At 35.9% G+C, this 18,926-nt stretch overlaps 1 protein-coding gene across 6 annotated transcripts in view; it reads right to left on the bottom strand.

The window, feature by feature from the left end:
- The window catches only part of TBC1D32 (TBC1 domain family member 32), a 208,766-nt gene that overhangs the window by 80,425 nt on the left and 109,415 nt on the right, over nt 1–18,926 (bottom strand). For all 6 annotated transcript variants that reach the window (XM_036767860.1, XM_036767862.1, XM_036767861.1 and 3 more), the window contains 3 exons: nt 17,803–17,925; nt 17,044–17,152; nt 15,344–15,437 (listed from right to left, as the gene is read on the bottom strand). In XM_036767860.1, the coding sequence (XP_036623755.1) occupies nt 15,344–15,437; nt 17,044–17,152; nt 17,803–17,925 (326 nt within the window). The remainder of the gene's footprint in view (nt 1–15,343; nt 15,438–17,043; nt 17,153–17,802; nt 17,926–18,926) is intronic.

Here is an 18,926-nt window from a genome sequence, read left to right as displayed (position 1 = left end):
ACTGTTGTGAACTCCTCAAAACATCAAAAACATCCATATTTAAATAGCAAATATAAATATAATGCAACATCCTTTACTTTAGATGAACTATTTCACTGGCTTGGATGATCAAAACTCATCTATAATAAGTCAATAATATAAAAAATAAAAACAATTTGTTTTTCCATAATATTCTTTCTTATGCAGGATACAAACAGTATTTTTCCCTGATTGCTATGAACAGCAATAATTGTTTTTAATTTAAAAACTTAAAAGGACAATAAAAAATTAACATGAAAAAGAAAATATATTTTGAATTTTAAAGTGAATATGGCAAGAGCTGCAGCTCCAGGTGAGGTGTTCCCTTTGCTGTAGTAAATAAACCATAAGCTCTGTCATTATACCAGTCACGGTTAAAGAGTGATTGCAAATGAAAGCCAGCCATCTTCACCTGAAGAAAGGAAATCTTAATGCCAATTTCAGGAACAATATTCGAAATAAAAAGAATGACTAAATGACAGATTAGACATAAAAGGAAAATAAAGATGACCTGGAGAAGACTTGATAAAATAGCAAATTAATCATTATTAAATAATTTTCAAAAAGGACTTTATGATCAAGGCAATAATAGATGGTATTATGAGTACAGAAAAAGTAGGTACTGCTGTATAGGATCCCAACTCCTAGTCTATTTGAGAGTAGTTTTTTTTTTTCTGTGCAAATCACTTCAGGAAACCTAAATTTTATACAAGTGATCAGACTGACTGTGAAGTCACCTAATTTAGGAATTAAGACTTTTATTTGGAAATGAAGATCATTTTTAACTATATATACATATATAGTATATATATTATACATATATACATACATACATAATCTACATATATATACATACATATATAATACACATATATACATATATATATAATATACATGACTCAACATTTCCTTTCCTTAAAAATCCCACAATCCCCTAAATTTACAATATAAAATTTACAATATAAAATATATTACAAATATATTAACTATATTCCAATTTGATTAGTTAAAAAATAGCAAAGCATAAAGGAGATTAGTAACATTAGGAAGATGTAGTGATTTATTATCTGTTTATATATTTAATATTAATAAAATAGCTATATTTCAAGAGAAGATGTCAATATTTCTAAAATTATTTGAACATAAATCATTAAAGTATATGAAAGATAGTTATCATGGCCCAGAGAGTATGGAACAGAACAAGAATAAGAAAAGTAATTTAAGCAAATTTAGTACAGATTAGAACAGCTTCATGAAACTTTTGAAACATTCAAAACAGAGCAAAAACTGTATCAGTTAGCAGTTAACAATAAATAACATGTAATAATCATGTAAAAGAATATATACAAATAATACAAAAATAGTAATTGATGCTATCTTGATTACTGAGGATTTTTTTCTAAATTAGAACAAAACTAGGTTAACATTCTAATAACAGAGGTACAAACAGAGTTGCTTTTATATATGCATAGTGAAAACTGGCAAGTTTGGTAAGACTATACCACCTTAACCTCTACATTAAAACTGCATAACTAAGAATGTTTGGCAATGTTGGCAAGTTATTGATTTTCATTGTCTTTGTCCTTAGTGGCAAACAAACAAAAAAACCTAACTATAATATTACAATGCTTATTTAGCTGATATGGGTATCTTAAAAGATTATAAAATTGGTTACAAATATAAAGTGCTACATTATAAGATAAATAATACCTTAATCAAAATGGAAAATACCTTTTTTCCTCAAAAAAAGGTTTAGGTACTTTATTGTTTTTATTTTTTTTTTAAGTAATGTATCTATACAACTAATAAAGTCTGTACAGCAAGATATGTGTGAACTTTGTCTAAGAATTACATGTACAGACATTTTCAATTACCATGTAGATCTTGATAATTCAGAGTGGATTTTCACAGAATTCATTCAGACCTGAAAATTTAGGAAAAGTATAAGACAAGTTCTAACCAGAATTTCCTTCAATTTTGCATGAAATCAATATACTACATACCTCATTCAATTTACAGCAAGAAAAATATTTTATACTGAAAAAGAAAAGAATCCATAGGAGTATTTTTTCTATTATATACATGCTTAGTGGTTTCCACCACTAAGCATAATGACATCTTGTAGATGTACCTTATCAAAAACATTGTATCATCTAACTATGGAAGTTTTAATATGTCAACACTTTCCAAATATTCAAAAATAAGGAATAGATCTATTTCAAATATTATTTGTAAGACATCATTTTGGTGGAAGTAACAAATTCGAAGGATCAAGAGTGATATGTTACCACAGCCTAAATTGGAAAGAATCACAAAACAAAAAAATTGAACATTAGTTAACTTTTTTTCCCCTCAGTTTGTCAAAAATGAAGGGAAACTTTAATGATAAATTTCTATTAGGTTCAACATAATTTTAAATCTTTGTAAAGGATAAAATTTTCTGCAGTAAAGTAGCAATCTTCTAAATGATAAATGCAAAAGTCTATCTAGCAAACTGGTATTATAACCTGAAAGGTATACACATTCTAAATGGTACACATTGACTAGTACCTAATTCTAAATTTTCTAGGAACAACCTAAGGAGAGAGTTCTGACTAACTGACAAAATAAAAACTGGAATGGATTGAGGGTATTGTGCTGATGGAGAGGGGGGGATGGAAAGAAACCATTCTTTTAAAATAATATGTTTGGGTAATTATAATGGAGAAAGAAAAGAGAAGAAAGGTAAGTGAGAGTAGAAAGATCAAGACAGAAGAAAGGACAATAGACATAGCTACAAAATTTTCATGAGTGATCAGGTTGCATGCCATTTGGAGAAGGGGGAGGGGAGGGAGGGAGACAGAGAAAATCTTATGGATGTAAATATTGAAAACAAAAATAAATAAACAAATTTTTGTAACTCAAAATCTTATGGATGTAAATATTGAAAACAAAAATAAATAAATAAATTTTTAAAAAATATTCATGGGGGAGGGAAGGGGGGAGATGGGAAGAGGCAGGAGCATTTACTTATTAAGATGTGTCACATAGCCCTATTTAAATCAGGTCTGATTAATAGTTGAAATTCAGGAGAAACGGAAGGACCATAAAGGAAGAAGACATAGGAAAAGGGGATATAAAAGTACATCTGGCAGTAGGCTAGTCTAGAGGGAAGTCAAAACTACAAGAGGATGTTTGGATTGCCACAATATATCAATTAAGGTTTCAAGAACTATATTTCTCAATATAACAATATCATAAATAATAACCTCTAAAATTATTATATAGCCATTATTATGCATAGATATTAGAGGAAAGAGAAAATTTATTTTAAATAGTTGTCTTGAAGGAAGTGTTAACCTAGCACTGGCAATTCATAAAAATCGAATAGTGGTGACATGGCATAAATTACTAAAATTCATATTAGCCTTTGCCTAATTTTAATTTCTACCAGCTAACTTTATAGTTTCAGCCTACATCTAAGCTTACTAAGAACATGCTAATTATGATGGGTGATTAAAGTTTTGCAATTTAAATATATGCAAGAGAGTAACAGGGAAGAGTTTTGACAAAGAAAAACTTAAAGACGTCAATCTGTCACTACTAAGACTCTTCTATGACATAGGAACTCACAGACATTGTCAGGAGCTGAGTCTGTCATCCTCCATATATAAAAAAACATTTGCAAAGTCTTATTGATTATGTCACCAAATCCTTTGCAACTATCATGTTTTTTTTTTACAGATGCCTAATTACTACCTTCATTCAGGTCCTCAGTATTGGCTCTTCCCTGAACTACATTAAGTACATTATAACTGGTCTGTCTGCTTAAAGTTTCTCCAAATCTACCACAGCTGTCAAAATAATCTTCCTAAAACATAGGTCTCACCATGTCAATTCTTTGCTCAAAAATTTTTCAGTATCTTTCTATTGGCTAATGCCTTAGAACAGTATTTAAATTCCTCAACAGCTTGGCTCTTTCTTACCTTTCCAGAATTATTCCAAACATAAATATTTCTGAACTGCTTCCACTCACACACTAAACATTACACCAAAACCAGATCACTAATCATTCACTCCCCACACCTTTAACATGCTCCCTTCTTATCTGTACCTTTCACAATCCCTATCTCCCTTAAAAGCTCAACTCAGGTGCCACACTCTTCGTTGAAGCCTTCTCTGACTCACAGACACTAGTTGTCAGTGCTTTCCTTTGCTTCAGTCTTCCTTGTGCTCTAATTATTTGTGTACATTTTGTCTCCTACCCAACCCCAAGGAGAATGTAAACTTTTTGAGGACAGAAACTATTCTGTTTTTGTATCCTCAGTACCCAGAACAGTGTTGACACAGTGTACAATGGAGAATTTAATAAATGTCTGTTAAACTGAATTCATTTGTTAATCCTTACTTCCTATAAACCTATCACATAACAGGCAAATATGTGTGTGTGGGGGGGCACTTTACATGCAATTTCTCATTAATAAATATTTTACTGATAAGTAAACTATTTACAACTTTACTAACAGAAGAATAAACAATGAAAAGTTGCATATGAACTTGTATTTGCTTCTTCATGAAAACTATAGGCTATGATTGTAAGTCCCAACAATAGATCTAATTTACTCGCTGCATTAGAAATGGAATTTTGTGAAAATAAAATGTGTCTTATTCAGTAGCTTTTAAGTGGATGTTTTGTTTATAATCTGATGACTTTGGAAATTAAAAAAAAAAAACAAAAGAAATTTCATGATTCTTGTTTAGGGATGATACATACTCAGATTTTTCTAACAATGATGGCAATTAGACGACAACAGGCAATTTTAAAAGAGATGCTAACTATAAAGGAAGGTGAGTAGATCAAGGAAATAAATAAAGATGATCTAGAGACACTGTCATCACATACATACAACAGAAAGGATATTTTTCCCACAAGATTAAAAAGATATCCAATACTTCTTGCAGCACGATACTGAACAAGCAATAAGAAATTTAACAAAAACAACCCCCAATTATATTCAAAGCTTGAAAATATATAATTTTAAAATAACGATTTGGATCTTTAAATATTTCTAGCACATAGTACATTAATTTTTTTTTCTCAATTCATGTTATTTATTTAAATACATTTATTCCATTAAATTACCATCAAGGAAAATAAATATTATGCTATCTTATTTAATAACATTAATTTGTAATCCATCTTTTCCTCATTTTGTCAGACCCCACTTTTCAGTCTAGCTTAACAGCTAGCTTTCAAAGGGTGTGATCAAGTAAATGTGATCACTCCAGCCCCCAAGGCATCTGTTCCATAACCAGCTTGGGCTGGGCTTCTCCCAAGTGGGACCCTCCCTTCTGTTTACTCCCTAAAAAGAGAACCAGCTTGGGTTAGGCCTTCCACAAGGGACAACTCTCTTGTTCTTGCTTTTCCTCATCAAAGTGAGGGATGACTTGGTCTTCAACAGGATGGCCAAACCAGGGGGAACCTGATTCTGTTAGTTTTTGTTTTGCTTTAGGAGTCTCATAAAAAAACTAGTATTCCTTAAGTGTCAGAAAGGGGCATAATCAGCCATATCTGAAGGCCAGCCCACTTTCTGTCACCTAAGGGAGGAGCTGAGGTAACTTGTTAGTTTATTGGTTAGTGATAACCTAAATAATAAATTGATCATTCCCTGGTCCCTGGCTTCTTGATAAGGTGCCAGTGTGACTATTTTACTAACAATATATGCATTGCTGTTACTAAAATGCTGCCTTGCTCTGGAGAAGATTGTGCTTCAGCATTATTTTTACTGACCATGCTTTTAGAAGTCTACATTTACTCCTTTGAGGAACACAATGGGATCTATTTTCTTTAACCTTAGGAAGCCATTTTCTATAAATCCTCATGGCATAATAGATACCAGAATTCAGTGACAAGGCAGTTTTAGTTCTAATTTGATAATCAGATTTATGCTTATGGCCATCTTCTGCTTGCTTTTGGCTTTTAGGTCACAGAAAGAATATGATAACTTTAAGTAACTAAGTACATAGCTTGGTCATATAATAAGAAAATTAGGGAAGTGTTCTAAATAATTTAATATTGATTGAGGAGGCCCTAACCACTAACTCTCAGAACAGCAAAGAAGCATGGCAAACAGGTAATTTATAACTACAATTTGTCACAAGAGTTGACAAGGATAAGTACAAAAGGAAAGCAAAGAACAGGGGATCTGACTTTGAACATTTATGGATTTTTTTTTTCCAGAAAGTGTGCTATGTTGGTGTTTCTGCCAGAACCAGGCAAACTCCATATACACATAAACTTCAATTTGGTCTTCACCCTAGAGAATGAATGGGATGGATAATTGTGAAGACTTCACAGGGAGTAAGAGAGGTTTGGGATTTGGCCTTATGATTCTGGAAGGTCAGGGCCTGGAGCTATGGGCATGCCCTTCCCCCTCTCTCTCAGATGTTAGAAGATAATGAACTTCCTATGAGCTATTTGTTCTCTGCTCCAGGAAGGTCTCTCCTCACCACCCCCTCCCTGCTACCCCATTTCTTCTCCTAGACTTTCAGACACCACCCCGGCAGCTGAATTCCAATAGGGAAAACCTGAATGAACTGGATCAACCTTGCTCAGTCCTCTGTCTAGTTTTCCTGCCTAGACTGTAAGCCCACCTCCTAGCTAATGGTGAGAAGAGATAGAGGTGGGTGGGAATCTTTTCATTAAGAGTATAAATTAAGGCAGGCTCCCTTTTACCTTGCCTCCTCCATTATGGAGGTGTGCCCAAATGTTGCAAGGTTTGTAAAATAAATTTACTTTGTTTCTCCTAAAGATGTCTCTCCTATTATTTGAAAATTCCATCTCACACAGGAAGATGAAAGGCTTCTGGAACACAGTTCTATTCCCCCTCTTACCAGGAAGAATGAAACACTCTTTGAAAAACAGAAATAAGACTCAAGAAGAAGGTACAAACAAGCCATTTTTCAACTGATATAAGGATGAAAGGATATGAATAGGCAGTTGTTTAAGGAAGAAAGCCAAGATAGATAGCAATGTGGAAAGAGAATACTTCTAGTCACTAATTATTAGAGAAATGTAAATTAACAAAAACTCTGATGTTCTAGGTCACGACCATAAGATTAGCAAGATTGACAAAAAAAGGAAATGGCAAATGTTGCAGGACAAGGAGAAAAAGGGAATAAAGACTTGTGTAGTGTCTATAATGTGCTAGGTATTGTACCAAGTCTTAGAGATGCTGCAGGAGACTAGGCAAATTAATATGTTGGTAAATTTGTTTTAATTTGCATTTCTCTAGTTTGCTATAGATACTAGAAATTAGACTTTATCAGATAAACTTGCTGCAAAGATTCCTCCCTCCAATTTCCTTTTTTTTCCTTCTAATTTAACTTCATTGGTTTTGCTTGTGTATTTTTTTAATTTTTCGGTAATTAAAATTGTCCATTTTACTTCCCATTAACCTGTCTAACTCTTGTTTAGTAAGGAACTCTTCTGCTAATCATAGATCTGAAAGGTAATTTCTTCCGTGTTCCTCTGATTAGTTTATGATGTCAACCTTTGTGTCTATATCATGTCTCTCTTTAGAATTTGTCTTGGTACATATGTGAGATGTTGGTGTATATCTAGTTTCTGCTGATATGCTTTCTAGTTTTATCTATGGTTTTTGCCAGATATTGATTTCTTGTCCCAAAGGCTCTGTTAAAGAGGTATTTAATATTTCAGCTTTTCTATATTTGTTTTGAGGTTTTCATGTCCTAATACATAGTTAGTTTTTTTTGTGAAAATGACATGCACAGATGAGAAACAGATATACTCCTTTCTATTCTCATTAAATATTCTCTATATTTATCATAGTTTACTTTGTAAACTTCTATTCCAGTTCATTTCATTTCAATTTATTTTTGGTTAGATTTATCTAGGTTTAAGAGGAGTAAATTTAGGTTCCCAACTATTAGTTTTACTGTTTATTTTTGCTATTTATTTCTGCTCAATGAATTTTTCCTTGAAGAATTTAAATGCTATGTTATTTGGTGCATGTGTGCTTTGTATATAAATTCACTGTTTATGGTAACTTTTAGGAAAATGTTGTTTCCCTGTTTATCTTTTTAATTAGGTCTATATTTGCTTCTGCTTTGGCTGAGATCATAACTGCTACCCTTGCCTTTGTTACTTCAAATGAGGCATAATACATTCTGCTCCAGCACCTTATTTTACTTCTTTTTTTTTCTTTTTCTTCTTATTATTTATTTAATATTTTTAGTTTTCAACATTGATTTCCACAAGATTTTGAGTTACAAATTTTCTCCCCATTTCTACCCTCACCTCTACTCTGAGATGGCATATATTCTAATTGCGCCTTTCCCCAGTCTGCCCTTCTTTCCGTCACCCCACTCCCCACCCCCATCACCTTTCCCCCTACTTTCTTGTAAGGCAAGATAGGTTTCTATACCCCACTGCTTATATATCTTATTTCCCACTTGCATGTAAAAAGAACTTTTTTTTGAGCATTAGTTTTTAGAACTTTGAGTTCCAAATTCTCTCCTTTCTTCCCTCCCCACCCACACTCCTTGAGAGGGCAAGCAATTCAACATAGGCCACATATGCGTCATTATGCAAAACACTTCCATAATAGTCATGTTGTGAAAGACTAACTATATTTCCCTCCAGCCTATCCTGTCTCCCTTTATTCAGTTTTCTCCCTTGACCCTGTCCCTTTTCAAAAGTTTTTGCTTTTGATTACCTCCTCCCCCCATCTGCCATACCTTCTATCATCCCCTCTTTTTTATCGCCTTCCCCCGTACTTTCCTGTGGGGTAAGATACCCAATTGAGTGTGTATGTTATTCCCTCCTTAAGTCAAATCTGATGAGAGCAAGATTCACTCAGTCCCTTTCACCTGCCCCCTCTTCCCTTCCAATAGAACTGCTTTTTCTTGCCACTTTTATGTGAGACAATTTACCCCATTCTATCTCTCCCTTTCTTCTTCTCCCAATAGATTCCTCTCTCACCCTTTAATTTTATTTTTTTAAGATATCATCCCTTCATATTCAAATCACCTTGTGTCCTCTGTCTATATATATGTATATTCCCTTCAACTTTGCTAATGCTGAGAAGGGTCTCATGTGTTACAAATATCTTTCCATGCAGGAATGTAAGCAAAACGGTTCTATTAATTCCCTTATGATTTCTCTCTCCTCTTTACCTTTTCATGCTTCTCTTGATTCTTGTATTTGAAAGTCAAATTTTCTATTCAGCTCTGGTCTTTTCATTGAGAAAGCTTGAAAGTCCTCTATTTTACTGAAAATCCATATTTTGCCTTGGAGCATTATACTCAGTTTTGCTGGGTAGGTGATTCTTGGTTTTAATCCTAGCTCCTTTGACCTCTGGAATACCATATTCCAAGCCCTTCGATCCCTTAATGTAGAAGCTGCTAGATCTTGTGTTATCCTGATTGTGTTTCCACAGTACTTGAATTGTCTCTTTCTGGCTGCTTGCAGTATTTTCTCCTTGACCTGGGAACTCTGGAATTTAGCTACAATATTCCTGGGAGTTTTCTTTTTGGGATCTTTTCCAAGAGGCAATTGCTGGATTCTTTCATTTCTATTTTGCCCTCTGGTTCTAGAACATCAGGGCAGTTCTCCTTGATAATTTCTTGAAAGATGATGTCTAGGCTCTTTTTGTGATCATGGCTTTCAGGTAGTCCAATAGTTTTTAAATTATCTCTCCTGGATTTATTCTCCAGGTCAGTGGTTTTTCCAATGAGATATTTTACATCGCCTTCCATTTTTTCATTCTTTTGGTTCTGTTTTACAATTTCTTGATTTCTCATAAAGTCACTAGTTTCCATTTGCTCCAATCTAATTTTTAAGGTGGTATTTTCCTCCTTTTCCACTTGGCCTTTTAAGGCATTCTTCTCCTTATTGGCTTTTTGGAGCTCTTTTGCCATTTGAGTTAGTCTATTTTTTAAGGTGTTATTTTCTTCAGTATTTTTTGGGTCTCCTTTAACAAGTCACTGACTTATTTTGCATGATTTTCTTGCATCACTCTCATTTCTCTTCCCAATTTTTCCTCTACTTCTCTTACTTGATTTTCCAAATCCTTTTTGAGCTCTTCCACAGCCTGAGACCAATTCATATTTTTCTTTGAGTCTTTGGATGTAGGCTATTTGACTTTGTTGACTTCTTCTGGCTGTATGTTTTGATATTCTTTGTCACCAATAAAAGATTCTATAGTCTGAGTCTGAGTCTGAGTCCTTTTTTGCTGCCTGGTCATGTTCCCAGACTACTTGAGCCCTGAGCTTTTTGTCAGGGTATAACTGCTTGCAGAATAGAGAGTACTTTTTCCCAAGCTTTAGGTGCCTTGCACTGCTGTTTTCAGAGTTACTTCTACACAGCAAGCTCTGCCACAGCAGTGTTCCTCCTCCCCCAAGAACGGCCAACCCAGACCATGATCCAGATCCAAGCATGGCAAAGCAAGAGAACCCTGCCTCTGTGTCAGCAAAGCAATCCCTGCCCTCCTGCTCTCATCCACCACTTGATTCCTCCTACCAGGTGGACTTGGGGCCGGAAGCAGCCACGGGAGCTTCTTGCTGCTGTTACTGCGCTACCTCCACTGCCACCAGGGCTGGTGCTGCACTGCACACTTCTCTCACCCTGATCCAGCAGTTTTCCCACTAACATGCTCCGTTGTATTTGGCATTTGTGGGTTGAGAAGTCTGGTAACTGCCACAACTCAGTTATTCAGGCCCCTAAGGCCTGCTCCACCCAACTCCCCATTTGGTTAGTCCTGGAAAGACCCACACTAGGCTGTGCTCTGTTCCTAGGGGTGCAATAGACCCTTCCCAGTGACTATCCAGGCTGTCTTGGGCTGGAGACTTTTTCCCTCTGTTGTTCTGTGGGTTCTGTAGCTCTAGAACTTGTTTAGAGCCATTTTTACAGGTGTTTGGAGCAATTTGGGGGAGAGCTTAAGCAAGTCCCTGTTTTCCAGCCACCATCTTGGCTCCATCCCCCTTATTTTAATTCTGTTTATCTTTCTGTTTTGTGGGAGGTTTTTTCCTTAACAACACTTTGTTGGACTCTAGTTTCTTTCTTCCTTTTTTTATGCAAAAAGCTATGTTTATTCCATTAGGGAAGAGAAATTAGACATGTTCAGGGTCTCCTCTAAAAGGAAACTCCAGGCATTGGGCTAAACTTGATTTATATGTTTGTAGCTAAATAAAGACTCAAACAGTATAGCACAGCAACAGTGAAGCAAGGATGTCTAGTGACAAAATGTCCATTCCTAGCAGGGTTTCATGTCTAGGCCTACTGGTGCCTGCCAGAGCTCAGGGACCATTGGTTCTGTGATTTAGTTGCAGGAAAGTTCATCCAGAGCACAAAGGATTGTTATCATAGCAAGCATAGCTTGCTTGCTGGGCCTTAGCTCTTCCAGTCTTGACTGGAGAGGAACTTGCGATTAGCAGTTTTTCCTGCCCAGGAAATCATATGTTGAGGTTTGGGCTTTAGGGATGCCTAGGACCCCAAAATATCGACATGCTGGGTCCTGCCAAATGAAGTTGACCCAAGCCTTGTTACAGCCAAAGAGAAAAACAAAGTTTTATTAAAGATTCACCATACCGGATAGCATATTAAGAAATCTCACCATTTTGTGACACTTCTATTGACAAGCTGTCCAGAACAATGTGAGCTGGATTCTAGTTCCTAATTCATTCTGATATTCTCTTACTTTTTATTGGTGAGTTCATCCCATTTTTTTTCCATTAGGAATGCTTGGAAGCCCTCTATTTCATTAAATATCCATTTTCCCCCTGTGAGTAGTACTCAGTTTTGCTGCATGTTACTTTTAGTTGTAAACCTAGATCTTTTGCCTTTTAGAATATCATATTCCATACTCTCAATTTCTTTATAGTATTGACTACTCAATCCTATGTGATCTTGCCTGATGCTCCTCAGAACTTGAATTCTTTCATTCTGCCTCCTTTCAGTATTTTTTTCTTTGAACTGGGAGCACTAGATTTTGTCTACAACATTCTTGGGAGGTTTCAATTGGGGGTTTCTTTCAAGAAGTAAACAGTTGAATCTTTCAATTTTTACTTTGCCCTCTGGTTCTAAGAGATCTTGGCAGTTTTATGATTTCTTGAAATATAATATTTAGGCTCTATTTTGTGGTCATGACTTTCAGGTAGTCAAATAATTCTGAAGTTACCTCTCCTCAATCTGTTTTATAGGTCAGTCATTGTTGTTTCAAATCATCTCAGTCTTTTGACTTTGTTTTATTATTCTTGATGACTTGTGGAATCATTAACTTCTATTAGAACAATTCTAATTTTCATGGAATTATTTTCTCGCATAAAGTTCTGCACCTCTTGTTCCAAGTTGATAATTCTCTTTTCATATGTTCTTTTTCATAGCTCTTTTTTCCTCATCCTTTCTTCCTCTACGCTCATTTTGTTTTTTAATTTTTTTTTACATTAAAAAAAACCTCTGGCTTTAACTCTCCTAGAAATTCTGGTTGAACTTGTGTCCATGCTTCATTTTGTTTTGAGCATTTTCTTGCAGATGTTTCTGAGTCATTCTCTCCCAGGTTTGTTTTTTGAACATTCCTGTTACCAAAAATACCATATTTCCCCATGTATAAGACTCACTTGAACTCAAAAGTTTTATTCATCTGCTCATAGCTTTCAGGCATCTTTTGGGCAAATCTGGTGCGTGTACGCATGCTTAGTCCATTATGTTTCATGAACCTCAAGCACCAATTGTGTCTTCCTTTGAAATCAGTAACTTTTTTTCATCAGCAATTCTTCTTGCCTTACGCTGAACCATCTTTGTCGACACAGGAATTTCAAATGCCCTTTGCTCTTCAATCCATATCTTCAATTCCCTCTCAAAATCAGGCCATTTTTGCTGACTTGCCTCTCATGACCTTCTTCTGCCATGGGTTTTCAGTAGGGTTTCTTATTCCCATAGCCAGTCTCAGATTGTTTTCTCAGTTCAGCAGCATGATTTCCATTCACTTTTGCAAACTGGATCACTTTTGACTTGAATTCAGCACTGTACGAAAACCTTTTCTGGGCCATCACTGGGCAGAACGTGGCAAAACGTAACCTAATATGCCAGTAAGAAATGTGAAAAAAATGAGCCCAAAGACAACAAGTACAAAAAAGTTGGAAATGCAAGTAAAAAAAATCTACAACAATGAGCGCAAATACAAGTGTGAAAAAGTGGGAAATGCCAAGTAAAAAAATCTACAACCACTGTATAAGACACATCCAGTTTTTAGAGCCCAAATTTTTCAAAAAAGGGTGTATTTTATACATGGGGAAATATGGTAGCTTTTTAATGAGATTCTTTGTTTGTTCATTTTTCCAGCCTCCTTCTTGACTTTGTATTGTTAGTTTTGGGCTCTGCATATTTAAAGGACTGATGTCTGGCTTGAGTTTTTCTTCTATATTCTGCTGCTTTCGCAGCTCAGGCTGGGAGTGTATGTGCATGGGCGTGTGTGTGTGTGGGGGGGGGGGGTGGTTTGTACAAGGTTGTGTAAGTTTTCACTGCTCCTAAAGTGATATGATATGGGGGAAAGTCTGTTCATTTCCCCATTGGTCTGAAATGTGCAAATTCCTTACCTTGGTTTTGGTCTGTTGACATTCTCTAGTTGGTAGTTTCAGTAGAAATAGGGGTAGCTAGGTGGCATAGTGGATAGAATACCTGGCCTGGAACTGGGAAAACCTGAGTTACAATTCTACCTCAGACACTTCCTAGCTGTGTGACCCTGGGCAAGTCACTTAGCCTCTATTTGCCTCAGTTTCCTCATCTGTAAAATGAAGATTTTAATAGCACTTACTTCCAAAAGTTGTGAGGATCAAATGAAATAATTGCAAAGGATTTAGCACAGTGCCTGGTACATAGTAAGCACTATATAAATGTTAGCTATTATTATTATACACAACTGCTGGCTTCAGCCACCGGGAGGCTCTGCAGGTTCAATTACTGAACTATAGGTTCCCCTTTAGCCTGGTACTTCTGCCCTATCTATTCCATAGAAGTCTTCTACCCTGGGCTAGGAGCTAGAGTCATGTCCCAGCTCTGCTACAGCAGAGACACTGTTATTATTTTTTCTTTCAAACTTGCACCTTCCTCAGTACACATGTAGGACTTGCTAATAACCTCTCCTTTACCATCTCTACCTGGATCCCACCCCTTTAACCCTACTGCTTTCAGAACATAAGCAAGAGACTTACTAAATGGCTCCAATTCCTTCACTTTGCATTAGTCCAGGGATCCTTGGAGCCTCATGAAGTTGTAGTAACCAGTTGTAGCTCACTCTCAAACCCCAGAAACTTGAATGCTCCATGTGCAGCATACTCCTAGCTAGACCCCATGACCACCATCCACAGATCTCTCTATCTCCCTAAGCTGCCCTAAACTGGAATATAATTCACTATGGCTTTTTTGTTGGATTTCCAATGAGGATCACTGTGGTGTGCTTCCTAGATCTTTGTGGAGGAGGTTTGGTGGAAGAACAGGCTATACTTTTTCCTTCTCCTATTCCATACTGACTACTTCCATGAGCATTCATTCTCAGAGACTGCAAAAACAGAACCCAAGCTAGAAAGGTTTGGAAAATGGGCCTAAGGTTAAATGTATCTACTCCAAAGGAATCAGGCTGCTCATCACCATCTGATATGTGTCCACTGGGGAATATTTTTTTTTTTGGTCACAGCAATACACAAAAACCAACTAGTGGAGCATTAAAGGATTCTAATTTATGTTGGTCCAGAGAATACCCATACCAATAAAATGACAGATCCCTGAGACATGAGTTAGAGTAAATGTGCATAGAGGTAAGGGGTGGGAGGAAGCAAGGATGTTTATAAACAATACAAAGGGCAATAGGGTGTTATATAAACATACTCAGAAAGACCTTAGTACAAATTCTGCCTCTGACATTTACCAGCTGTGTGGCTGCAGGCAAGAAAATTAAACTCTACAAAATGGAAAGTTGTGATCTGACTCAGTGAAGGGAATTCCCACACTGATATCACAGATCTTTGACCTACCGACATATATGATATATACTAATTTGTTTCCATAGGCATGCCCCAAATTGTAAAGGGCACAGAATGACAGAAAAATCAAAAGTTTATGGTAGCAAGAAGCTTCTTAAAATACCCTAAGTTCTCCCCAAAACAGAGTGAATTCAAGAAAAGAAGCAAAACTAATTCTCATATTTAACCAAATTTCTGCTGCTCTTAAACAGGTTTTCTGTGCCTCACATGTCAAAATGAAGAAAAGCCAACATGTGTATGTGTGTGTATGTACTTGATTTAGTTTATGACAAGAGAAATAATTCACCTTGCTTTGGATCAACTCTTTTAGTAACTTCTGAAAGATAGCAGTTTGGTAAAGGGCATGATGAAAACATTGGCCAAGGATATGGATCATTACCCTAAAAAAGGGAAGGAAAAATAACTGATATCAGCTATGAATCAACACGAGTTTATTTTATTTTATCTATTTATATAACTTGTGTAATCTATTCTATGGCATTTGTCTCTCATAACTTCTAGAATTATTGTCTCCTTACCAAAATTCTACTTGATACCGTAATTTAACATTATACTTTGGATGAAAGATTAACACATACAAACATCCAGTCTGTGCTAATACCCAACATCTACATAAATTTGTTACGGTTAACCAAAGCAGACAATGTTGCTTTTACTATTTTTTCATGCTGTAACCAGAATGGCCTTTGTTTTCTTTGAATGACTCAGCTTACCTCATTGAGCCTCTGGACACTGTGGCTTGCTCTTCCGGGGCAGGAAGCCCAAAGAGCATTCCAGGAAGCAGACAACTTCCTGTGTGATGAGTCATGGGGCTGGCTGAGGGGAGGTGTTAGCTCCAGAATCTGGTCTACGCTAGGGGGAGGGGCCAAGTCAAGAACCAATCAGCCCTGGTCATTCAGGCGGTGCTTGATGATGTCAAAAACTCTGTAAGAGGGGAGAGGACAGCTTGAAGCTCTCTCTTTCCTCTTCCGGTTGGTGTGGGAAGCAGCGGCAAGCAAGCGTGACTCTGGGCCAGCCCTTGCTCTCGGGCTGAGCCCAGATGTTGGTAACTATGAATTGTATTGGGTCTGTCTGTTGATATTTGCAATTTGTTTGTATTTTGTTTTTGAGGTTCGGGGTGCTGGTTTGTTTTTTCCCCCAAACTAAATGAATGTTTTGAACCTCAGGGTGCTGGTTTTTTCCCCTGAAGTAAGTCAATGAATCTGTATTTGGTCTGTCTCTTGATGCTTGTCTGTATGCTCCCCTGAACTAACTGAATGCTAACTGAATGCTGGCGTTTTCCCCTGAACTAAATGATTGTTGTCTGTATGCTAACTAAATGCTGGATTAAAGTAAGCTGGTCAACCCCTTCACCTGCTTTCCTTGTTTAAGCAGATAAAAAGAACCTGTGCTTTCCCGGCAGCTTCCTGGGTCCCGGCAGCCCCCTGGGTGCCGGCTGCCGGGGAGGGATCTTATGCCCCCATCGAAGCTGCTAGCTGGGTTGTTAAAACACATGCTAGTAAAATAGCCTTCAATAAAAAAATGTTACTATCAATTTTCATTCAACAATCTGTGTGTCCTCTCTGCTTACAGTAATTTTTATTTCTTTTTATTAATAACGGGAGAAGTATATTACTTAAGAAAAAAACTTCCTTAGCAAATAATAAACTTTATGAAATACTAATGAGGGTACAGGAGGCTAAAATTGTTAAGGAAATAAAAAAAAAACTTTTTATAAAAAGTATATATTATCTAAAGAAGTAAAAATCAAAGAATCACAGAAAGAGGGAGTGAAAAAAGCAATACGCTTTTGTTCTTCCCCCTCAGTAACATTTACAAATGTGGGAAATCAAGAAAAAATTGTAAGAAGAATAAAATAAATACCATTGCATTTTCAAATTGGTTAACAAAAAAAATCGACCCTGTGACATACACAACAGAGATAACGGAACTATTAAATTAGGCTATATTCTGTTACCAAATTCAAAGAGTGTGTTTGTCACTTACCTTTTGTAGTGCCCTGGGTGGTAAAATCCGTTCTAAAGGTCCACCAATAAGGTTTATTCTAACAAGAACATGGTTTCTTTCTACTGACAGGCCATCAATTATAAAGTCCCTGAAAAACAAAACTCTAATTTTAATTTTTTTGTTGTTTTTTTTTTTAATTGTTCAGCCATGTCTGACTCTTTGTGACCCCATTTGGGGTTTTCTTTGCAAAATACTGAAGAGGTTTGCCATTTCCTCTTCCAGCTCATTTTACATATGAGGAAACTGAGGCAAACAGGGTTAAGTGACTTGCCCAGAGTCACACAGCTAATAAGTGTCTGAGGCCAGATTTGAAATCATGTCTTGCAGATCCCAGGCCTGACACTGTATCCACTGTGCCATCTAGCTGCCTATATTTTCATTTAACAGCATTTAATTTGATAACGGTATATGGTTAAAATTAATATACTGACCTCTACAAAGCAAGAGATAATTTATAAAATAAGAATTTGGAAAAATCAACAAACAATCAAGGTAATAGTCTCTTTTTTAAAGGTATACATTTATTTGCCTTTAAAATGAAAGATTTAGACTGGATGATTTATAAGATTTATTCTAATTTCCAGATACTTTGCTATACCTTGTCACTGAAAATCCTCCACTACCTTTCACATACTGTAAGTCTCCATCTGAATCTACAAGTAAACTCTCAGATTTTTGGACCTGGTTCCCTCTTTGGTTAGTGTGGGTTTTTGTTTTTGTCTTTTAGTTATTTCTTACCTGTTGCCTCCATCGACTTCTAAAACATTTTCCTCTTGAGCATTTAGCAGCACTGCAGACACTTGATACTGGGACTCTAAAAGTAGAAGGGTATCTAGATCACAGCATAATACACTTAATAACCTGTATATTGGGAAAATTAGATGATAGCAATTTAGATAAAAGTCTGAAGATCTAGGATAAAGAAAATTAAGGAACATTCATTAGATCATAATGATATTTTGTGATTAGGTACATAGAGGATGGGGAAAAGGTGATAGATTCCTTTATGTCCATTTTATTCATTATACTTGTTATATTAAGAAAAGCAGGTTTAAAAATATATGTTTAATAGTCTTCCACCTTATTATTTAGTTTCAAAAACTAAAGAAAATACTTGAAAGTTTATATTGATGGTCTTAATTCAGTATTGAAAATTCCATATAAATTTGGCAAGAAGAGAGTCTAGCATATTGTGCCCTGGTGCATTCCATTTGAGGATGCAGAAGACCTTGGAAACCCTGAGGCCCAGGAGCACCTTCTTTGTCTCCTCCTTCTGTCTTTTGCACCTGTTTTTGTCCTGATTTGATTATTGCACCTGATTATCCTGATTTATCCTTCCCACTGTACTTTTGCTAATGTTTAAATATGTCCTCATATTCCTCTAGATTCTTGTAATAAATGTGTGAGTATCCCATTTTTTTCTCTTATAAAATCATGTTAAATTATCACCTGCATTTTTGAGCAGTTTTTCAAAAAAAAATTACATACAAGAACATTAATACCTAGTGACCTAAAATCATCAGGAAAGTCAGTCCATGTTGAAATATTACCAGTAGTTATATGCATCATGGAGCTTGGAAATCATTAACTTTCTTTTCCCATATACTTCACTTCCATTATCATCAAAAATTAGGAGAAATAAAAAAGGATAAGCACCCAATTTATAGACTCTAGATTAATGAATCTTACTGATGAGGAATTTAAGGTGGGTCTTTAATGTAAAATTTTCAAATTTAAAATACACAAATATCCAAAATGCACAAAACTGCCTGATCCCTAGAATTGCAGATTTTAGAACCGATTAAAGAAGAGTGTCTGTTTCCCCAAAAGTATTTTGGCTCTTTCATTGTGCTGTTTATTAA

Source organism: Trichosurus vulpecula, chromosome 7 (assembly GCF_011100635.1).
Source record: "Trichosurus vulpecula isolate mTriVul1 chromosome 7, mTriVul1.pri, whole genome shotgun sequence".
Lineage (NCBI taxonomy): Eukaryota > Metazoa > Chordata > Mammalia > Diprotodontia > Phalangeridae > Trichosurus > Trichosurus vulpecula.
Note: the sequence above shows the minus strand (reverse complement) of the source record. Positions and strands in the feature narration are given on the sequence as shown.